This window comes from Ovis canadensis, chromosome 13, assembly GCF_042477335.2.
Source record: "Ovis canadensis isolate MfBH-ARS-UI-01 breed Bighorn chromosome 13, ARS-UI_OviCan_v2, whole genome shotgun sequence".
Classification (NCBI taxonomy): Eukaryota; Metazoa; Chordata; class Mammalia; order Artiodactyla; family Bovidae; genus Ovis; species Ovis canadensis.
In genome coordinates this window covers 38,736,174-38,758,979 of record NC_091257.1, presented here as the reverse complement: position 1 = coordinate 38,758,979, position 22,806 = coordinate 38,736,174, and the positions used below count along the sequence as shown (strand labels likewise).

Below are 22,806 nucleotides of genomic sequence, written 5' to 3'. Positions count from 1 at the left end.
TGAAAAAGTTGGCTTAAAGCTCAATATTCAGAAAACTAAGATCATGGCATCTGATGCCATCACTTCATGGCAAATAGATGGGGAAACAGTGGAAACGGTGACAGACTTTATTTTTTTGGGCTCCAAAATCACTGCAGATGGTGATTGCAGCCATGAAATTAAAAGACGCTTACTCCTTGGAAGAAAAGTTATGACCAACCTCGATAGCATATTGAAAAGCAGAGACGTTACTTTGCCAACAAAGGTCCATCTAGTCAAGGCTAGTAGTCATGTATGAATGCAAGTTGGACTGTGAAGAAAGCCGAGTGCTGAAGAATTGATGCTTTTGAACTGTGGTGTTGGAGAAGACTCTTGAGAGTCCCTTGGACTGCAAGGAGATCCAACCAGTCCATTCTAAAGGAGATCAACCCTGGGTGTTCTCTGAAGGACTGATGCTAAAGCTGAAACTCCAATTCTTTGGCCACCTCATGTGAAGAGTTGACTCATTGGAAAAGACTCTGATGCTGGAAGGGATTGAGGGGCAGGAGGAGAAGGGGACGACCGAGGATGAGATGGCTGGATGGCATCACGGACTCGATGGACATGAGTTTGACTGAGCTCCGGGAGTTGGTGATGGACAGGGAGGCCTGGCATGCTGCAATTTCTGATGTCGCAAAGAGTCGGACACGACTAAGTGACTGAACTGACCGACTGACTATGCTTTCTCACTAATGCTCTTTTCGTGCTGCCAGAGAAAAGAAAAAGTTGGCTCACGAGTCACCGAGTTGATTTATTGTCACTTTTCTTGAAATAACATAGTTATAAATAGAATTGACTTTATACATGTTCATACAATTTTTTAAATTTTGTATCAAAATGTATCAATATCTCTATTTTATAGATGAGAAATTCCATAAAGCCTCACATACTGGAAGAAGTGATGTAGTTATTGGGAGACAATTCTCCCTGGATCTCCCTCTTTTCTGTCTTATGAGAAGAGGCTTCCTGACTACTCTTTGCTCTAGAATCTGTCTTCAAGGATGCTAGTGAACAAGCCTGGGAAAGATAGTGAAAAGGGTAGATGCTTCCTGCCCACATGAAAGTTAGGTTCTCTGAACTCAGGGTTCCTCTCCTGGGACACACCTGCTGTGCTTGCTGTCGTCCACCTGGGTCTGTCCATGGGACTGGGAGCAAGGGTGCCTGATATGATACGCTGTCTCTGCTGCTTGCTGTGCAAGAAGAATAAAGCCCTTTGTCTCTGACCCGGGCATCTCATGTTTATGCCAACAAAAATGGTGGCACTTAGCTTGCAACTGGGGTGCAACCTCAGACCCCTCACACATCAAAGAGAGGGAAATTTATTTACTTTTTTAGATAGGTCAAATTTATCCTCACCTTATTTTTTTCTGTTTTTTTTTTTTTTCTTTTTTTCTCATTGCACTGCATGTGGGATCTTCATTTCAGACTAGAGGTTGAACCTATGCCCCCTACAGTGGAAGCATGGTTTCTTACCCACTGGACTGCTAGGGAAGTCCCTATCCTTATTGAAAAATAAGGCTGCTGCTTTGGCATCCGTCAGATTACTATCAAGTAGATCCATCTTAGAACCCAGAGAAACCAAAGAAGACAAAATGCCCTTGTGAGCGTCTCTCTTTTACACTTATTTAAGGTGCCCAGAGCTTAGTCGCTTGGTGGTGTCCGACTCTTTGTGACCCATGGACTGTAGCCCACCAGGCTCCTCTGTCCATGGGGATTCTCCAGGCAAGAATACTGGAGTGGGTTGCCATGCCCTCCTCCAGGGGATCTTCCCAACTCAGGGATCAAGCCCAGGTCTCTGGCATTGCAGGCGGATTCTTTACCATCTGAGCCACTGGGGAAGGCCAGGGACTAGGTTAAGTCCAGTTCTCTCCATGTCCTTACCCTTAAGGTGCTCATCATCTAAAGCAAGGGTTGACGCTGGCCTGTGAGCCAAGTCTGGCCCATATCTGTTTTATTAAATAAGATTTATTGTCTAGGTGTGATCGAACGGCTGCTTCTGTGCTACAATAGCAGAGTTGAGTTGTAATAGAAACTGTACGCCTTGCAAGGCCTAAAATATTTACTCTGTGAGTCTTTAAGGAAAATATTTGCTAACCTCTGATCTAAAAGAAGAGATACACGAAGAATAAAGAAAGCCCTCAAATCATGCTAAAGACAGAGGTGTGAAGAGAACATTGTGAGAATAGAATACAAAGCTATAAGCACCCACATGTACTCACATAACCTCCCCATTCCTCCATGCACACACACACATACATGTCATTTACATGCACAGTCTTACTTCATCCTTGTAGCAGCTTTATTAGATTAGTAGCTTTGTAGATTGGGAGCATCTCCTCTACAGACAAACTAGGTTCAGATTTAAAGCTTTGCCAATTACTACCTGAGTGAACTAGAGGTAAGTTACTTCTCTGTGCCTCACTTGCCAAACATAGGTAATATCACCTATATATCAAAGGGTTCCTGGAAGGATTCAATGAAGGCTTAGAAGAGCCTCTGGTACATAGTAAACAACATGTAACTATTCATTATCATTTATCTCCATTTTCCAGATGAGTAAATTGAGAGACAGAGAAGTTGAGTAATTTTTTCAAAATCACATAAGTAGAAAAAGGTAGATGCAGAACTTATCCCCAACTCTCACTCACAAACCTGGGCTTTTTGCCACCATTATTATATTGCTTCTCAATAATAAAGGCTTATTAAATTTATAAGGAAAGTCACCACAGTAACATTTCTTTACCTTTTCCAACAATGCTATTTTTCAAATTGTAATTTTTGGCTTATTGGCTTATCCTACAGGTCCTTTGTACTGCGTGAGTTCTACCAGGGCCTTACTTGAATTTGCTATATTAATATATTTATTCCTGACACTTCAGTGGCTGTCCTTTGAAGTCGAGTATACTTTTATTATTAAAATAATGATGTTTCTGGCTTCAAAAGTATAAGTCTAAGCAAAGCTTTTGCTAGTGAACTATCTAAAAATATTCAGGTGATTTTAGATTAAGAATAGTACTTTTAAATACTAAACTCAAGTAATTGGATACTATTGTATTGCTCTAAAAAATATTCCCCCAAAATATGCCCAATGGTGATATTCTCCATTTAGTTTTCATAGTGTCAGTTTATCTTACCCGTATTATTCAACTGGGTGAAAACAAAAAAGCAAAAAAAAAAAAAAAAAAGCAAATAAACCACCAGTAAGTGGTTTATAGCCTTTCTGGGAATGGTTCTAAAGGGAAATGTATTTCCTGAAACTCCTTACCTCTTATCTCCAGGTATCTTCAGATTACTGCCTTTGGCAGACAAATAGTATGAGGAAATCTTGCTGAGAAATATGTTACTATTCAAATAATTTTATGTCAATAAAAAGCCAATATCCATTTGATTTGACACATCATTTTGAGCTTCTAGAAAATATTTTCCATCACTGACAGTGCTGCTTCTTGGACAATATCTCTGAAACCTACTTGCTAAAAGTGGAGGACAGTTATTACCTAGAACCTAAGTGAGAGAGGTAGCATACCAAAATCGTATCTAAGATGAGAAGAGGAATGCGTGTTTGGTCTGTACCAGACTAAAACTATGTCGTGTCCACCTGAACAACATCACGGTGGCTCAGCACGGAACTTTTCCCTCATTCCATTTCGATGTTTGGCCACTGGCTTATGAAAACTCTTTCCAGAACTTGCTGGGAGGCGGTTTCTCAAAGATGTTGTTTTCTATATTGCATTTGTCATCTGTTTGAAGCTCCCAAAGAAGAAGTCCCCTGGTCTTTTTTCCTCTTGAGAAACTGCTCTGTGTTTTTGTCTAGCGGACCCCGTCATCAGTCATGACAGCATTCCCCTCTGCACTGGCTGCTAGACAGTCAAAATTCCACTTACCTCTAACAAGTATGCAGGATTGTCACAGAATGCATTTTGAATTCTAAACTTAGTCTCAGCCTTGTCGAACTTTCTTTTCTATACTTACGCCTGTTGCTCATTTGTTTTTTATCTTGTTACATCTTATATATCTTTGTAATCCATCAAGAGAGACTTGGAAATGCTTTGATGGGTATGTATCCTATAATCTGTGCTCTGGTTCATGAAATTGGGTGATAAATATAATTACCACACCATTTGATGTAGCAACTTTATTTTGAAATAAAGAATTACACATTCTTTGAAATTACACATTGGTTCACACAGAATAATCTTCACCTTAATTCCTAAAATCAAAGTCACTTTTAAAAGCCTTTTAGTAAAATGATTAGACGGGTTGGCTTTAGACTTAAAGGCATGATGAGTAAAATGTTTATACTATATCAGATCCATTTTCTCTTGCCGTTTGGAATGTGTGCTTGCTCCCCATTTTGTGCTCAGTACTGACAAAACAATCTCTCCCCAAAGATTTACCTTATTCTTATATTTCAAAACTTTTCAGAAAAGAAGAAATTTTTAAGTCACGTAAATTTGAAATCATATTTTTGTAACCCAGCATTAAAATGTGCAAAAAGCAAATCAGAATTTTTAACTGAAGGTATATTTCTAAGTCAACATAGACAAGTACCGTGTATGAAAATCGTTTTTAGGAATATTTTCAATTCAGTGAAGTATACTAAACAGTGTTTTTAATGATAAATTTGGAAAAATATAAACAAAAAATTTTAGAAAGGAATTTGTGATACTAAAATGGATCTGCTGCTGCTGCTGCTAAGTCACTTCAGTTGTTTCTGACTCTGTGCAACCCCATAGACGGCAGCCCACCAGGCTCCCCTGTCTCTGGGATTCTCCAAGGAAGAACACTGGAGTAGGTTGCCATTTCCTTCTCCAGTGCATGAAAGTGAAAAGTGAAGTTGCTCAGTCGTGTCTGACCCTCAGCGACCCCATGGACTGTAGCCTTCCAGGCTCCTCTGTCCAAGGCAAGAGTACTGGAGTGGGGTGCCATTGCCTTCTCCGAAAATAGATCTACAAATGTTCAAAATATGAATACTTTTACTATATGGTAGTGAGAGGAGGTGACTGAAGACATGAAAGACCACTGACTTTATTTAACCAGGTCTTCCTGGAGTGTCCTGAACATGAAGCATAGCAGTCACAGGGCACTCACTTTCTGGGAACAGTAACTGTGGGCTTTTTACACAGGATTACCAAAGGGCAGAGATGCTCCTCAGGAAATGGGAGGGGTGGGGTGGGTTAATTTCAAGAATAAAAAGCTTTCCTTGAGCATAATATGATCTCATCAGACTGACTGCTTGCCAAAAGCCTGAAATCAGAAGCACAGCTGAGTCCAATCCAAGTGACCTCATTTCTACACAAGGAGAGCATTTCTAAGGTTTTTATTTAAAGAAATAAAATCCACGGGTGAACTGCATAGAAAGGTATATAATGCATTTCTTGTTTGAATCCCTTCTACGTTCATTTGGAAGTTTAGAGAAATCTGTAATGATCTGCCTCGCGACTTCTTAACTTTATCAGGGACCCTGGATGGAACATGAGGTCAACTATGTAAACTTCCAGGGGAGGGAGTGCCCCTATCACTCCCTTTCGGGATTCGTTCATCAGCTTAACTTCATTCCAGGCTCTGCCATACTCCCCACGAACAAGAGAGCAGCCTACACCAATTTTATCAGCCAGAGCCTGTGGGAGAAAACACGAGATCAGCCAAGAGTGAGGAGGGGAGGGGCGGAGAAAAAGGCTTGGTTGAAAGACCCACCTTGCTTGAAGGTGAAATATGCACTTTTGTAAAGGAAAAAAAAAAAAAGTGCTTAGAAAGGAGGCTGGAGAAATGTACAGAATTGTGACAGGAGTCGGTAAAATGTGTTAAGTTTCCTTGCTCCTCAGGATTCTGTGGACTCGAAACTTGTGTGTAGGTCCTGCTGGGAAGGGACATTTTTCAGGCAGGTATGCTGCATTGTATCAGCACAAGATTGATAATGTAATTGGAGAAAAGCTGTTCCACGGGCTTTCAGCACTACGGTGTCTATCAATCTTTCCATGCTCCTGGGCTGTTCTTTGGGTGTGAAATGCAGTGGGATTGAAGAGAGGGATCAGATTGGGGTGGGGTGGGAGGGACCTGTTTGTTCTGTGTGGTGTAGGCTGGTGGAGCCAGACCAGCAGCACTGTGAGCAGCTGGTCCTTGGGCTGCCTGCCGCCCAGTCCTCAGGGGTTGCTTATGTTCCTTGGAAGCTGTCTCTTCCTTCAGTTTGTCCTGATTTTAACAGCACTTTTTAAATAATCTGGAAAGCTCCTAGTCCCATCATAGGGAATACGAGAGCTGGCTGGGTTTGAATTTCAGGTGACTAGCGTCACCTTAAGGACATGACTCACTTCTTTATGCTTCTGTGTCTCCATCTGTGGGATGATAACAATGGTGTAACCACCTTCCTTGTCAGGTGGGTGTAAAGGTCAACTGAACTCATGCTGTGAATGCTGGTACACAGTACGAGCTCAATAAACGTTCCCAGTACCAGAAGGCAACGCTTGCGTTGATTCGATCATCTCTGTATTTCTACATGCATGTCATTATAGTTGGGCACGACTAAGCGACTTCACTTCACTATGTAAAGACTGCTACCAGGGAGTCTTGGGTGAACCCAGATGATGGAGGCATGGTTGTTATTTTTAGGGCCTTAGATTCCATCTAGTCTGATCAACAGTCAATGGTAGCGTAACAGTGTCTGGATGTTTGGTACTCCTGTGATATATAATAAAAAATATATATTTGGTCTTTGTCCAGTTCCTGGCAGAGGGCTCCTAAAACTCTTGGAATTTCCTAAGTGATGAGATCCATAGGTGTCTTTTGTTTTGTGAGTGAGGTGACTTTTGGACCCTACCTAAGGATGGGAGCTGGTTGCCAGGAGAATCAATTCTGTGAGTGAAGGGTTGAAACTTTCACTCCTGCTCCCATGACCTCTAGGGAGGGGAGAGGGGTTGGAGGTTGAATCAATAGCCAATGGCCAATGATTTAGTTAATCACACCTATGCTATACATCGTTCATGAAAAACCCCAAACTCTTGGAGAGCTTCTGGGTTGATGAGCAACGTCTTCAGAGAGCATGGAAGCCCAGAGCCTTTTTCTCGCAGCCTGTCCTATGTGTCTCTCCTACCTGCCTGTCCCTGCTGCTGCTGCTGCTGCTAAGTTGCTTCAGTCGTGTCCGACTCTGTGCAACCCCATAGACGGCAGCCCACCAGGCTCCCCTGTCCTTGGGATTCTCCAGGCAAGAACACTGGAGTGGGTTGCCATTTCCTTCTCCAATGCATGAAAGTGAAAAGTGAAAGTGAAGTCACTCAGTCATGTCCTACCCTCAGCGACCCCATGGACTGCAGCCTTCCAGGCTCCTCCGTCCATGGGATTTTCCAGGCAAGAGTACTGGAGTGGGGTGCCATTGCCTTCTCCGCCTGTCCCGGAGTTATACTCTTTTATACTAAAGAGTTATACTCTTTTATAATAAACCACTGCTTTAGTAATAATAATAATATTTCTCTACTTTCTGTGAGCCACTCTAGCAAATTAATTGAACCCAAGGAGGAGGTTACTGGAACCTTCAATCTACAGCCTGGTCACTCAGATGCACAGGAGACAACTTGGGCTTGTGACTGTCACCTGAAGTGGTGAGGGGGGAAGCAGTGGTGAGGGGGAAGCAGTCTTTTAGAACTGAGCCCTTAACCTGTGGGGCCTGACCCCATCTCCAGGCAAAGAGTATCCAAATTGAGTTGAATTGTAGGACACCCAGCTGGTAGCAAATAATTGCTTGGATGTGTGGAACAAGCCCCTGATCCCCTTGAAATTGGTCCTAGAATCATTTTACACTCACAGTAGGGGGTCGACACACACACACAAAAATATAATCTTTTCCAAAATAGTATTTAGAGATCTCTTATTCCATATCAAGGCACTTTAAATCACCAAAACACCCCTGTGGAATACTACCGTATTCCTCATCTTTCAGAGAGTAAGACTGAGGTCAGACAGTTTTCCCAAGGTCACATGAAAGCCATGGAATCTATCTTCTGAGTTCTTGTAGGACCTTAGTTCTCCAACCAGGGATTGAACCTGGGGCCCCAGCAGTGAGTGCACCAAGTCCTAACCACTGAACTGCCAGGGAATTCCCAGAGTCTGAGTTCTTAACCTCAGCTGAGTTGAACCTGGAAGTTTCTGTTTACTTCATAAAATGGGGGAAAAGGTCATTTACTCATAGGAAGAGGTGAAGATGGAAAGGCTTAGGAAGGAGGGCAGATGTGGGGACATGACTGCTGAGGAAAATAAGAAAAGTCCTTGGCTAGGAGCTGGAAAAGATGGCCAGGCAGCATGCGAACCGCCATCTTGGATCCTGAATTGGCGGTGGTGCACCCCACGGTTGCGTGCTGTAGCCTGAGTGTCATCGTGGAAAGGGCACGCAGGGTGGGCGGGCAAGGCAGAGGAGTGGAAGGATGGGGGCAGGAAGATGAAGGAAATCAGGGAGCAGGTTATAAGGTCTGTGGACAATTTATCTAGGCTGCCATGGGGGAAAGGAGCTGGAAGAAAATGGGGGAGATGAACAGTATGTGTAGGGGGATTGAACGATTTAGGAGGAATAGAGGGATGAGACATTTTACCAGTGAAAAATGTAAGAACCTTGAGTTCTGGGTCAGGACCCCAACATTTAAGACAAGGGTGCAGGAAAAGAAGTCTCCAAAGGAGACTGAGATGAAATGACGAGAGGACAGAAGTTACTGAGGAAAGTGGTGCAGAAGAAAGGGAAGGATCAATGACAAGTTCTCTGACATATCAAGCAAAAGAGACGCTAGATCATTATGATCCTTGTCGGGAGGGAGCAATAGCCAGACTGCAGAGAGCTGAGGATAAAAGGGAGATCAAGGAGTGGAGATCACTCAGAATTTTTGACCTGGAATGAGAATTATCTTCAGACAGAAGCAGTGTAGTAGGTTTTGGCTCAGATAGGCATGGGTTCAAATTCCAGCTGTATCTCTGGGTAAATTCCTTGTCTAAGTATCAATTTTCTTGTCTTTAAAACAAAGGTAGTAGTTCCAGCCTTTGGCCTATTTGAGACTGTTGATAATTATGTTTATCTAATGCCTGGTATATAAGCTCAAGATGATGACTGTCATGTAATGGACTGTATACAGGAGTGGTTGTAGAGATAATGAGAAAAGATTTACATTTTCTCTTTAGATAGAATGGACTTAAGTTTGGATTTTAAAGGAGAAACAGCTGGCAGAGTGAAAGAGATTTAACATGGGAGAGAAGAACTGATAGAGCAGGAAATCCCAGGAAATAGGAAAGACTGGCATTTGGGCTACAAATAGGATTAGCTTGAAACTGGAGGCAAAATGCAATGACGTTTGTAGGTATTCAGGAGAAGGCTGTATTTTATACATTTAAATCTATGGTTCAGAAACCATTTTCTCAGCCCCTGTTATATTTCAGACACTGACTACAACGCAGGGAAAAAAAGATCACCCCCTCCCTTTCACCTCTTCTGGCTCTAGTGTCCTCATCTCCGTGAATGATGCCATCATTTCCAGTGGCCCTGACCAGAGTCTGGAAATCATTCTCTTCTCATGCACCCTCTCATCCAACTGTCAGGCAGCCAGCAGCTTCTTCCAGTTTTGCCTCCCGTGTCTCCCTCTAAACTCACCGCTCGTTTGCAGCCTCCTCCATGGCTTTTGTATCTGTCACCCAGACTTCTTGCTCCAGGGACCTTGCAGCTGGTCTTCCTGTCTCCAGTCTTAGCCACATTCTAATTCATTCCCTGTTCTGTAGCCTGAATGGTCTTTCAAAATCATGTTGCCACACTCCCCTTAACTTTCAGTGGCCACTCACAGATTTTAGAATCAAGTGCAAAATCACATGGTGCTTTATTGTCTGGTCCTTTAGCCCATCCAACCCTTCCCTGCTCTTCTGGATCCAGACCTACTCTCCATCCCTCAAGTGGATCACTGACTCTCATACCTGTTATTTTGAATAAAATGTTTAGAACATCCATGTCTTTCCTTCTTTCCTGCTGGAGTTCTATGCAGCCTGTAAAACTGAGGCCACATATCATTTCCTCCCCTGAAACTTTCCCTGAAGTCACCTGAGAGCCCACAAGTCTGGCTTCAGACCCTCTCGAGTGCAGGGATTGTCACTTTATTATCCCTATATTCCCGACCTTGGAAGAGGCCCTGGTCTAGAGTTCAGTTCAGTTGTTCCATCGTGTACAACTCTTTGTGACCTCACAGACTGCAGCACGCCAGGCTTCCCTGTCCGTCACCAACTCCTAGACCTTGCTCAAACTCATGTCCATTGAGTTGGTGATGCCATCCAACCATCTCATCCTCTGTCCCCTGGTCTAGAGTAGGTGTGTCACAAATATAGAATGAATATGCTTCTAACAGTCTGGTGAACTTACTTACATGTGTGTATGTATATACACATACATATATACACCAAATATAAGTACATCTAATGATAGTATTAGTATTACAAAGTTAATTGTTAGCAATTGGCTCACTCCACAACGATGAAGATGAAACATTTTTACCTAATTGGAAATGAGGCAAAACATCTTAAATACCTTGAAAAGCAAAGCTCGATGGTAGAAGATTCCTTTTTTGATCAGTCCAATTGGTACAACATTGGATTTAAGTTGAAATTTTAGTTCACTTATATGAAGCTCCCAGCTGAAATCCTGTAGTTTTTCTTTTGGAATCTTACCGCCCATCTTTTCAGCCACATACCTGCATCAATTACAGTGAGATTGAATCAGTCAAGTTTAATATTTCACTGTCTTCTGTGTAATTATGCTTGTAAAACATGTGTTTCCTCTGATTTTTGTTTTACTTTATGTGTTTACTATAAGTTAAGATTATGCCTGGGCTTCCCTGACAGCTCAGTGGTAAAGAATCTGCCTGTAATGCAGGAGACACAGGAAATGTGGGTTCGATCCCTGGGTCAGGACGATCCCCTCATGGAGGGCATGGCAACCCACACCAGTATTCTTGCCTGGAGCATCACATGGACAGAGGAGCCTGTGGGCTACAGTCCATAGGGTTGCAAAGAGTCGGACACGACTGAAGCGACTGAGTGTGCATGCGTGCACACACACACACAGTATTACACTTACTCTCTTCATATATTAGCTGAAATTCTAGCAGTTTCATTCAGCAGGAAAAAAGAAATGAATGCTAATTTTCTGAATGTTTATAGCAAGATACAGTTCAATATCACATTACGTTTGTATCAATGCAGTTTTTGAATGTTATCTTACTGTTGGAAAGTATTTTCAAATGTTTGAATCTGAATTGTCCTGACAAATGGTCCTTCTTTTAAGGAATTTAACCTCATCCAAACACATAGGACCACTGCATACCATTAGGTTCACAATTATTTTCAAGTTTTATCCTCCTCTTCTTTTAAATTTTATTAGTATTTTTTTAATTTAGAGAAAGAGATATGCCATTTATGTAACACTGAAGTTAGAGGAGGGAGGAAGAGGCACAAAGGAAAAAATAAGTAACAATTACATGAGGTGAGTTGGACGTATTGTACTTTGCCTGAGAGTTTCTCCTAAAAGTAGGCTCTCACTGAAGATGTCACTCAGCACACCTGTAAAAATCCTCTGTCAACTGAGGCTACTACATCATGGAGTAAAGGCAGAATTGCACATCATTAAAGAATTTCCTCTTGCTGTTTATGGAACCAACAAAGAAGAGCAATGGTGAAAACCAAGAGAAAGGATTGGGCAGAACACTGACCTGCGTTGTCAGTCAGCCAGGTATACAACTAGGAGCCAAATGCATGGGGATACATCTCTGTATCACTCTCTTGGTATGGGCTCAGATTAAAAGAAAAATAGGGGAATGATGAAAACGATTTCTGATAGGAACAAAGCATGAGGAAATCTGACAAATGTTGAAATGAGTTAAGTCAGAATCTGCTTGAGTCATCACTTCTCAAGGACACCAGGAAAACTTCAGTAGCCAAAAAAACATTCCCTTGCAGAGCCAGCTGACAAGGAGTCAGTGATCTGGCGGCTGTGTTTCTTGCAGTTGTCACATCCAGGTTTGGTGCCTGCAACTCACTTCTATTTGGAGAAGGTACAAGCTCTCACAGAGACTGCAGCTGTTGCACAAACCAGGAGCTCACGACTGGCTGGTGTCAGTCAAGAAAGTGAGCCTGCATTTCCAGTAAGTCTTAATCCCTGTCAGCTATAAGGTCAAGTTCTCAGTCTTCTCTGGGTGGAATCTAGAGTAAACACTCTCATTTAGGAGGCAACCTCACTGGATTATACAGAGTGCTGAACCATCTCTTAGAATACCCACAATGCCACTTTAGAGCAATGTGAGACACAAAATATCAGACATATAACATAAAAATAGTGGATGACCATTTGTATTAGGAACCAACTTGTGAGTTTACAAATAATTCACAATAGGATTCCTTCATTTATAACTTATTTGGAATCACCCTGAAAGATGCTTTTCATGGTTTAGCAGGAGAAAATGACAGAGACATTTTTCTTTAAGTAATTTCTAGCTCCTAGTTCTGATTCTTGGCAGAAATATTACCCAAAATAGAAATGGAGGCTTTCTTTCCAAATCTTTGTGTTTCTGCTTCAGAGTCAGAGTGTTGTTTATTATGGTGTAGTTGTCTGAAAACTGGCTAGAACAATGCAAATCACTAACATCGAAAAAACATTTTGCAGAAACTGAAAATGCATATGTATACACAGACAGCTTACTTTGCAAGAACCTCAATCTGTTCCTTTATATTGGTGATGGGAAGTATGGATTTGGTCACTTCATACACATAAACACAGAAGTCAGGATCAGAGGGAGGGAACCATTCTTTCTCAAGGCTCCCTTCTCCAGTCAATTTGGGTGCCGCTGCAACCTCTTCCTCCTCCTTCACTTTTTCCTCTTCTTTTTTCCCTCTGCCTTTCCTTAGAAAATAAGCAACAGCAGGCAAAATAACAGAGTGAATAAGCACTAACTGTGCTCTGAGTTAATCCGAAGAGCATCATGGGAATATAGTATTTGCTATATACCTCAATAACCATACCTTACATATTTTTCAAAGTTTCCATGACAAGGAGTTTTACAGTCTCTATATTTGTGGGAGAAATTATTTTTCAAGAGAATACTACATGATTGATACATATTATGAAAATCATATATTGCTTTTATGCACCATTTCTTATCAAAATATTTGGTACACTGTAGGTATGCAATAAATATTTATTGAATTGGGAAAAAAATAGGTTGCCTCCTCAGGGAGTCTATGCCAGTTTTTTATCATCTCTTGCTTCAGTTGAGACCTTCTGCAAGAAGAATTTGGATCCCAATTTTTAGAACAATTACCCAACACATGGGGGCTTCCCAGGTGGCACTAGTGGTAAAGAACCTGTCTAAGAACCTGCCTGTCAATGCGGGGGACATAAGAGATGCAGCTTTGATCCCTGGGTTAGGAAGATCCCCTGGAGGAGGGCATGGCAACCCACTCCAGTATTCTTGCCTGGGGGATCCCATGGACAGAGGAGCCTGGAGGACTATAGTCCACAGGGTCACAAAGAGTTAGACACGACTGAAGTGACTTAGCATGCACACATATCCAAAACATGGGAACAGGCAAAAAACAAAATAAGGATGGCAAGGAATTTTCATGTCATGCAGGGACAAAGACCTCATGCCAAGTTTATCTAGGGAAATGTACTTAGTTCTGTACTTAGGGAAAATAGAATATACTTAGTAAACAGTAAGGATACTGTTTACTCTCAATGAAAAGTTCCAGACTTAGAGAAGTTACTACTTAACATAGAAATTTTTGTTTAGTACAGATGCAAATTATTTCCATTCAATGGAAAAGATACCCCCAAAGGTTACAATTTATTGTCCTGTAAGACATTAGTCATCCTACAAGTTTTTAAAATGTAGCTCAGCAATCTTTTCCTAATATTCTTTAGTTAAATTGGATATAAATATATATATTCTCAAGTGATCTTTTCCCAGTATTAACATCTCACTAATTCTCTCATTATTAATGAGTTGAACAAACAATGACTGGAGTTCTCATTCCAGGTAACAGGGAATAAGTACACTTCCCCCTGTCTCTCCTACTGAATACAGTCCTAAAACCTGGACAGGGTACATGCAATAGCTATTTGAAAACTGAAAAGTAATTCATAGCAGAAAGATCAGAAAAGACCAACATCTGAATGACTACTGAACTGATGGTGAGCTTGTCTTTTAATTTTCCTCCACTGTTCTCCAAGCTGAAGTAAACATCACCCCAAGTCTGGAAGTGGGCATCAGCGTGTAGAGAGAGCTCAAGAAATCTACTTGAGAAATGGAGGAAAGCCCTGGTTTTGATCTGTTTCCTATTTTTATCCATTCTCTTGTGCCCCAGCCCCTAAGGAATCTTGTGATGGCGGTGGCAGTGATGACATTCAGGTCCCTAAGAATCTAAGGCTGCCTTATTCATGCTCAGTCCTCCTGCTGTTTGGCTGGATATGGATGCTGTCATGGCAAGAGTGTTGCACCACAGGGTAAATAATGTGTTTTTTTTTGGCTTAAGGACCAAAAGGGAAGCTCCAAGGAACCAGAACAGACAAGTGAGGTCATGGAGAGGGAGGAGCTCAGGAAAGCAACCCTATAAAAGTGTTTATGAATTCCTAGGCTTATTCCAAGCTGTGTGTGCATAGTTCTGACCCTAAATAGCACATACATAGATTTTGAAGATGGAACTATAGTATAGACCACTGCCCAAGTCCCAAATGGATCTTAGCTGGCACACATGCAGGGCTCATCCAAATAGCACTGCAAAGCCTTTGAAAATGGGGCAAACAGTAGATTGACAACTGGTTGGAATTTGAAGACTGAAAGCAACTGGGGCGATTGACTGCTAAAACACACACACAAAAGAAACATTCTTCTTAGAATGTGTCTAAGACCCATAAATAAGAACTGTAGGACTTATAACATATTGCAATCTAATTACTCAACATACGAAGAGCCAGGAAAATCTCACCTCATATGGGAAAAGGCCATCAATACACATCAATGCTGAGATGATACAGATGTAAAATGTTCCAACAAGTAAAACACTCTTGAAATGAACAAGGAGTCAGAAAGTCTTAGAAAAAAGAAGATATAAAAATAGAATTTGGAGCTGAAAAATACAGTAACCAAAACTTAAAAATCACAACTCTCTGAATAGGATTCATAGCAAAATGGAGATAACAGAGAAAATAATCTGTGAACTTGAAGATGTGTCAATAAAAATTATATTATATGGATAACACAGAGAACAAAAGATTGAAAAAGCAATTGACAAAGTCTCAGGGACTTGTGGTGCAGTAAAAAAAAAGCTAATATTAGTATCATCATAGAGTCAGAAGAAGAGGACAAAGAAGGCAGTACAGGGAAAAAATGGAATAAATTAGAGCTGAAATGGTTTCCCCAATTTGGTTAAAAACATAAATCTACACAGTCAAGAATTTCAGTGAATGTAAATAAGGCACACCCAAAGAAATCTACTCCAGACACATTGAAATCAAACTACTGAAAACTAAAGACAACGTAGATGATATGATTGCCCATGTAGGAAATCCCAAAGAATCTCCTGAAAAACACTCCAAGAACTAAGAAGTGAGTTCATCAAAATCTGAAGATGTAAGAACAACACACAAATCCATTATGTTTCTATACAGTGAAAACAAACATGTGGAAACCAAAATTAAAAAAAAAAAATTTGGAGCACTCACAATTATGCTAAGAAAATGAAATCCTTAGGTATAAACTTCTCAAAACATGTACAGGATTTGTGTGCTGAATATTAAAAAGTGTTGTCAAAAGCAATCAAAGAAGATCTAAACACATGATGACACGTCCTGCGTCCATAGATTTAAAGATTCAACATAGTAAGATATAATTCTCAAATGGGCTCAAGGTTTAATGGAATTCCTGTTAAAATCCAAGCAAAGTTTTTTGTAGGATAGAAAATCTTATTCTAAGCTGTATATGAAAAGGCATAGGCCTTAGAATAGCTAAATCAAATGTGATGAAGAAAAATAATGTGGGAACAATCAAAAGTGATTGATAAAAAGTCTTACTATATAGCTACAGTAATCCAGATAAAGTGATACTAAGGGAGAGACACGCAGATTAACCTAACAGAAGCCCCAACCCACCACAGGTATACTCAACTATTTTGACAAAGTGAAAGTGAAAGCCACTCAGTTGTGTCCGACTCTTTGCAGCCCCATGGACTATACAGTCCATGGAATTCTCCAGGCCAGAATACTGGAGTGAGTAGCTGTTCCCTTTTGCAGGGGATCTTCCCAACCCAGAGATGGAACCCAGGTCTCCTACATTGCAGGCAGATTCTTTACCAACTGAGCCACAACGGAAGCCCAAACCTGTTCTAAATTTCTTTTCTTGTCATGTCCTTGTCTGGTATTGGCATTAGAATAATGCTGGTATCATGAGCTGGGAAACATTCTGTTTTCTGGGAAAGATTGTGTAATTCAGTTCAGTTCAGTCACTCAGTCGTGTCCGACTCTTTGCGACCCCATGAATTGCAGCACGCCAGGCCTCCCTGTCCATCACCAACTCCCGGAGTTCACTCAGACTCACGTCCATCAAGTCAGTGATGCCATCCAGCCATCTCATCCTCTGTCATCCCCTTCTCCTCCTGCCCCCAATTCCTCCCAGCATCAGAGTCTTTTCCAATGAGTAAGCTCTTCGCATGAGGTAGCCAAAGTACTGGAGTTTCAGCTTTAGCATCATTCCTTCCAAAGATTGTGTAGAGTTGGTGTTAATTCTTGAAATGTTTGACAGAATTCACTAATGAAACCGTCTGGGTCAGGAAATTTCTCTTTTGGGTTTTATGAAATCAACTTTTTTAAAAAATACATGATTATTTTAGCATCTATTTCATCTTTAGTAAGTTGTGATAGTTTGTAGTTTTTGATGAACTGGTCCTTTTCATCTAAGCTGCTGATTACAATTCTCATAGTAGGATTGACATAGTTATTGACATTTTTTAAAAGCCAGCCTTGATTTCATTGACTTTCTCTGCTGTTTCTGTTTTATATTTCATTGATTTCTCTTCTTTATTATTTTCTTCCTTCTAATTGTATTGAGTTTATTTTTCTAGATTCTTGAAGTGAGAACTTAGATTATTGATTTACAACCTCTCTAATACATTTTAGTGATATAAATTTCAATATCAGCATTGCTTTGGCTGTATTTTCATTCAATTCTTTGTATTTTTAAATCCTTTTGAGACTTCCTTTTGTCCCAGAGATTATTTAGAAGTGTATCATTCAGTTTCCACGTTTAAAGAGTTTCTTCTTGTCTTTCTGTCATTAATTTCTAGTTTGATTCTATTATGATCAGAGAGCATATTCTGTATGATTTAAAGTACTTAAAATTTTTTTGCTATGCTTTATGACCCAGAATATTATAAATGTTCCAAATGCAGCTGAAAAAATGTGTTGGTGATGAAATGTTCCATGATATGTCAATTAAATCCTACTTATTTTGCTGTTGTTCAAATCCTTTATTTCCTTGGTGATTTTAGGTCAAATAGTTCTATCAGTTGCTCATAGGAGCATGTTGCAGTCCTCAACTACAATTCTGGATTTATCTATTTCTCCTTTCTGCTCTATCAGTTTTTGCCTCATGTATTTCGAGGCTCTGTTGTTTGGTGCATATATATTAGATTATTATGTCTCCTTCATGGATAATTATTATACATAATGTCCCTCTTTCTCTCTAGAATTTTTCTTTACTCTGAAGTCTACTTTAATACATATTTGAAAAGCCATTTACGCTTCTTAAAAAATGAATGTTTACATGGTATCTCCTTCCAACCTTTCACTTTCAACCCATCTAGATGGATAAATTTGAAGTGAGTTTTTTTAAACAGCATGTAGTTGAATCATAACTTTTATTTTTATTTATTTTTTGAATCATAACTTTTAAATACACTCTGCCAATATCTGCCTTTTGATTTGTTCTTTTCCTTTGTTTTTCTTTTCTTGCCTTCCTGTGGGTTACTTGAACATTTAAAAATTATCCATCTTGATTTATTTATACTGTTTGTGAGTGTAGCTCTTTGTATTGGTTTGTTGTTGTTATAGTAAGTACTATAACAGACATATTATATATTACGTATCACAGTCTGCTGGTATCCACATTTTATCACTTTGAGGGAAATATGGAAATGTCACATCCATAGGAAGTCTCTTTACTTTATCCACTTTTAAATATAATTTTCTTGAGTATCAGATATTATTAAAATTTTTAGTTTCAATCATCAAATATAATGTGTAAAAATAAAACTCATGAGGAAATAGTCTATTGTATATACCCATATTTCAGTTTCTTCTTTCTTCCTAATCTTTCCAGATTCTTTCAGCATTTTCTTCTCTTTGGAAGAACTTCCTTTAGTTAGCCAATCTGTAAGGGTAGGCCAGCTAACAATAAATTGTTTTCCTTCATCTGGAAATGTCTTTATTTCCCCCTCTTTATTGCTGAAGGATAGAGAACACATGGTTGATTCCTTTAGTGCTTGAAAAATGTACTGTTTCCTTCTGAGAGAAATCTGTGCGTGCCTGTTCAGTTGCTCAGTTGTGTCTGAACTATAGTTGCAAGTCCTATAGCCTGCCAGGCTCCTCTGTCCATGGGGTTATCCCAGCAGGGAATACTGCAAGCAGTTGCCATTTCCTCCTCCAGGGGATCTTCCCGACCCAGGGATAGAACCCACATCTCCTGCAGCTCCTGCTTGGCAGGCAGATTCTTTACCACTGAGCCACCTGGAAGCCAATCATTCAAGTAGGGGTTCCCTACAGGTAATCGGAATTGGCACCTTTATGAAGTCTGGATTCCATGACTCAGGTAGGCTTTCTTGGGTGGAGCTACGTCATATGAGAAAATCGCATCCTGTGCTCTGCTGGCAGAGAGGGAGGAAGGACTGGGAGGGAAGCCTGTGTGTGACTTCTGTTAGCCATTGTTTATGTGTACCTTTTTCTTGCTGATCTTGCAGTGTATCTTTTGCTATAATAAATTTTAGCCATGATTATATATTTGAAAGTCCCCAACTGGAACTAGGCTAGTGTAGACAGGTAGATCTCCTAAATTATGTATTCATAAATAGGGAGTATTCTGTTCCACTAGCAGTAAATTAGGGGTGGGAATTACCTTTAAGTATTATTTGAAGCATGGGGGGCAAGGGAGATCAACTCAAGACCATTTGAGTTTTCTCTTTAATTTGGAGGGGAAAAAAATACAAAAATAATCCAATTAGCTGCTATTGGAGGATTACACAAAACTCTAATCATAACAAATACTAAAAAAATGTTTTATTTTCTAATTCAATATTTTGATGATTAGTGACATTGAGCATCTTTTTACATGCCTATTGGCCAACTACATTTCCTTTTTGGAAAAAATGTCTATTCAAATCTTTTGCTCTCTTAAAGTCAAATTGTTTTACTTATTTGTTTTTGTTACTGAGTTTTATGAATTCTTTGTATATTTTGTATATTAACCTTTTATTGGATATATGATTTGCATATGCTTTCTTCCGTTTAGTAGGTTACCTTTTCATTTTGTTGATGGTTTCCTTTGCTATGCCGAAACTTTTTAGTCTGGTGTAGTCCCAGGTGTTTATTATTATTATTATTTTTTTTGCCTTTGCTTTTTAAGTTAAATCTAAAAACTTATTGCCAAGGCTGAAGTAAATAGCTTATCATCTAAGTCTTTTTCTAGGTGTTTTAGGGCTTTAGGTCTTACATGCTGAGTTAATTTCTGTTTATGGTATAAGATAGTCATTCAGTTTCATTCTTATGTACGTCCAGTTTTCTGAGGGAAATTATTTTAGAACAAAAATGTTTTAGGACGTCACTGTGATGGGAATCAAAATGATTTAAGTACCAGAAATGTTAAAGTTTATAGGCTGTAAAGATCTAAAAGTTGCCGAAGATGAACAGACTGGAAGGATATGCATTTCATATCCTTCTATATGGAGACAGAAGAACATGCTTTTAAGTGTGTATAATAAACTCACGTGCAATCAAATATTTACGAAAACCAGTCTGAATAAAAAATATAGTATAGATAGAACTTATAATTCCTTTCATGAATAGGTATAGTAAATATTTAACGTAAGGAGAATGATCTTTACAAGGAAAAGCTTTGGAGGGCATTAGACATGTTGGTTTCAGTGAAACCTAGGTAAGTATTGAGAGGGTGTCTGAATAAACAAGAAATAAATTAATCACCTCTCCTAGGAGTGTTGCGCTATAAAACAGAATGCAATTAAAACCTCTGAAAACAGAAATAAGATGGTGGCTGGTGACCGAATGAGAGTCTCTTGCTCAGTGATTTTAATTTATATGATAATAGTATTCATCAGGAAAAGGAAATCCAGGTTTTCACTTTCCTCGTCTGGCACCTCACACACAGCTGCCTCCCATTTCTTCTTTCCGCTCCCTTTCAAACCTTCACCAGTTTCTGAGCCTGTGTTTCGTGAGTCTTCGCCAGTGTTGCTCAGTCTCTTTTTGTCAATATGATAATATTCTCTGTGACATTTTCAGATGAGTAGAGTTAAAATATTTTACTCTATTTCTAGGGGTCCAGAGTTTTAACAGTCACAAGATGAGAGACAAAAAAGATAAACAACAAAATAAATCATGAAAGATAAACAACAAGATTATAACCAGTCTATCCCCTAGTGGACCAAGGGCTAAGAAGGGGTAAAGAGCCTGAACACACACTGATCACTTAAATAAGCCAGGTGGATTCTTCCCCAGGACCGCAGTTGGGGAGACCGTGGGGAGACACCTGCCTCAGAGCCAGTCAATGTCCTGTCAAGCATGTGATGTTAAGAAGGCCTCCCTCACAAATACACAGAAGAGATACAGACTGTACCTGATCGTTGTTATGCTTTAGAATTAAAAGACGGTCTTGGAACTGGGGCCAGGTTTGATCCCATGGCAAATCGGAGTCACATATAAGCTACAGTTATGGGTGAGGTGGTAATCAAAAGAAAGTCAAGGTAGATAACAAAGCAATTGCAAAAAGGCACTGTGCAGGTAGAGAGAGAAAGAGAGGGAGAGAGACGAGCAGACCCTACTGTTATTGACTTAACTCCCAGCCTCTTTCATGTGCTGGATTTGGGGGGTTCTTCTCATCCCTACAAGGCTGGAGTGGGTTTGGGCTCCTTGCAACTGGTTCATCCAGCAGTACTAACATTTGTTGAGTGTTTACTCTGGGCTGGGCTCTGCTCTAAGCCCTTTACATTATGTTTCTTAACTCATTTAATCTCTCAACATACTATGAGGAACAACACACTGCAGGGTTTTTTCCCTCCATTTTACTGATGAGTGAATTCAGCCAGAGAGAACCTATGTGTTCAGGAGACACAGTTTCTAAGTGTGGACCTTTTCCTGAAAAAGTTCACGTTTCTATTCTCTTGAATAAACACGAATGCCTTAGGTATGCTAACCAAGCACTGTACTAAATACTGGGGATGGAAAGAGAAATTATTTGAGTTAGAACATGTTCTTGTCCTCCAGGTGCTCTCAGTCCAGTGGAGGAGAAGCAAGAGAAGTAGAGAGAGGAGAGAAAGGAAACGGAAGAGGTGGGGAGGTGACGGGCAGGCAAAAACGATGAGGGCTGGGACAGCAGGAGCAGATCAGCAGCAGAGACCAGAGCAGTGAGCCAGACAGGCTGACAGAGGAAGCAAAGGCAGAAATTGGAAACAAAGCTCTGAGGTCTGCGCAGGGAGGCAGACAGTTCCTTAGGAGACCTTAGGGGACAGTCTTGGTTTAGAAGGTAGATGCTCAAGTGTTTGTGTCTGCACCAAATAGCCTCCAGCACCCCAGTGGTTCTGAAGGGCTTAAGCCAGCTCTAATTGAAGGGTCATGGAGTGGGGCAGGAGTTCTGAGTGGTTTTCTGAAGAATTCAGGAAAGAACTCACATGAGAAAGAATATGCATAAAAATATGTCAACAGGTCAGTCAGTCAGTTCAGTCACTCAGTCATGTCCGACTCTTTGCAACCCCATGGGCTGCAGCACACCAGCCCTCCCGGTCCATCCCCAACTCCTGGAGTTTACTCAAATTTATGTCCATTGAGTCGGTGATGCTATCCAACCATCTCATCCTCTGTCGTCCCCTTCTCCTCCCACCTTCAATCTTTCCCAGCATCAGGGTCTTTTCAAACGAATCAGTTATTCGCATCAGGTGGCCAAAGTATTGGAGTTTCAGCTTCAGCATCAGTCCTTCCAATGAATATTCAGGACTGACCTCCTTTAGGATGGACTGGTTGGATCTCCTTGCAGTCCAAGAGACTCTCAGTCTTTTCCAACACCACAGTTCAAAAGCATCAGGTCTTCAGTGCTCAGGCTTCTTTATAGTCCAACTCTCATATCCATACATGACTACTAGAAAAACCATAGCTTTGACTAGATGGACCTTTGTTGACAAAGTAATGTCTCTGCTTTTTAATATGCTGTCTAGGTTGGTCATAACTTTCCTTCCAAGGAGCGTCTTTTAATTTCATGGCTGCAGTCACCATCTGCAGTGACTTCGGAGCCCAAAAAAATAGTCTGTCACTGTTCCCACTGTTTCCCCATCTATTTGCCATGAAGTAATGGAACACGATGCTATGATCTTAGTTTTCTGAATGTTGAGTTTTAAGCCAACTTTTTCACTCTCCTCTTTTACTTTCATCAAGAGGCTCTTTAGTTCTTCTTTGCTTTCTGCCATAAGGGTGGTGTCATCTGCATATCTGAGGTTATTGATATTTCTCCTGGC

General features: G+C 40.4%; 1 protein-coding gene across 4 annotated transcripts in view; it reads right to left on the bottom strand.

Moving 5' to 3' along the window:
• The window catches only part of ARMC3 (armadillo repeat containing 3), a 102,400-nt gene that overhangs the window by 10,442 nt on the left and 69,152 nt on the right, over positions 1-22,806 (bottom strand). For 2 of the 4 annotated variants that reach the window (XM_069547417.1, XM_069547418.1), the window contains exons 17-19: positions 12,725-12,925; positions 10,559-10,721; positions 4,139-5,639 (exon numbers count right to left, since the gene is read on the bottom strand). In XM_069547417.1, coding sequence (XP_069403518.1) covers positions 5,430-5,639; positions 10,559-10,721; positions 12,725-12,925 — 574 coding nt within the window. In that variant the 3' untranslated portion in view covers positions 4,139-5,429. Of the gene's footprint in view, positions 1-4,138; positions 5,640-10,558; positions 10,722-12,724; positions 12,926-22,806 lie in introns of those variants that run through there. The other 2 variants (XM_069547419.1, XM_069547420.1) reach the window with 2 other exon arrangements.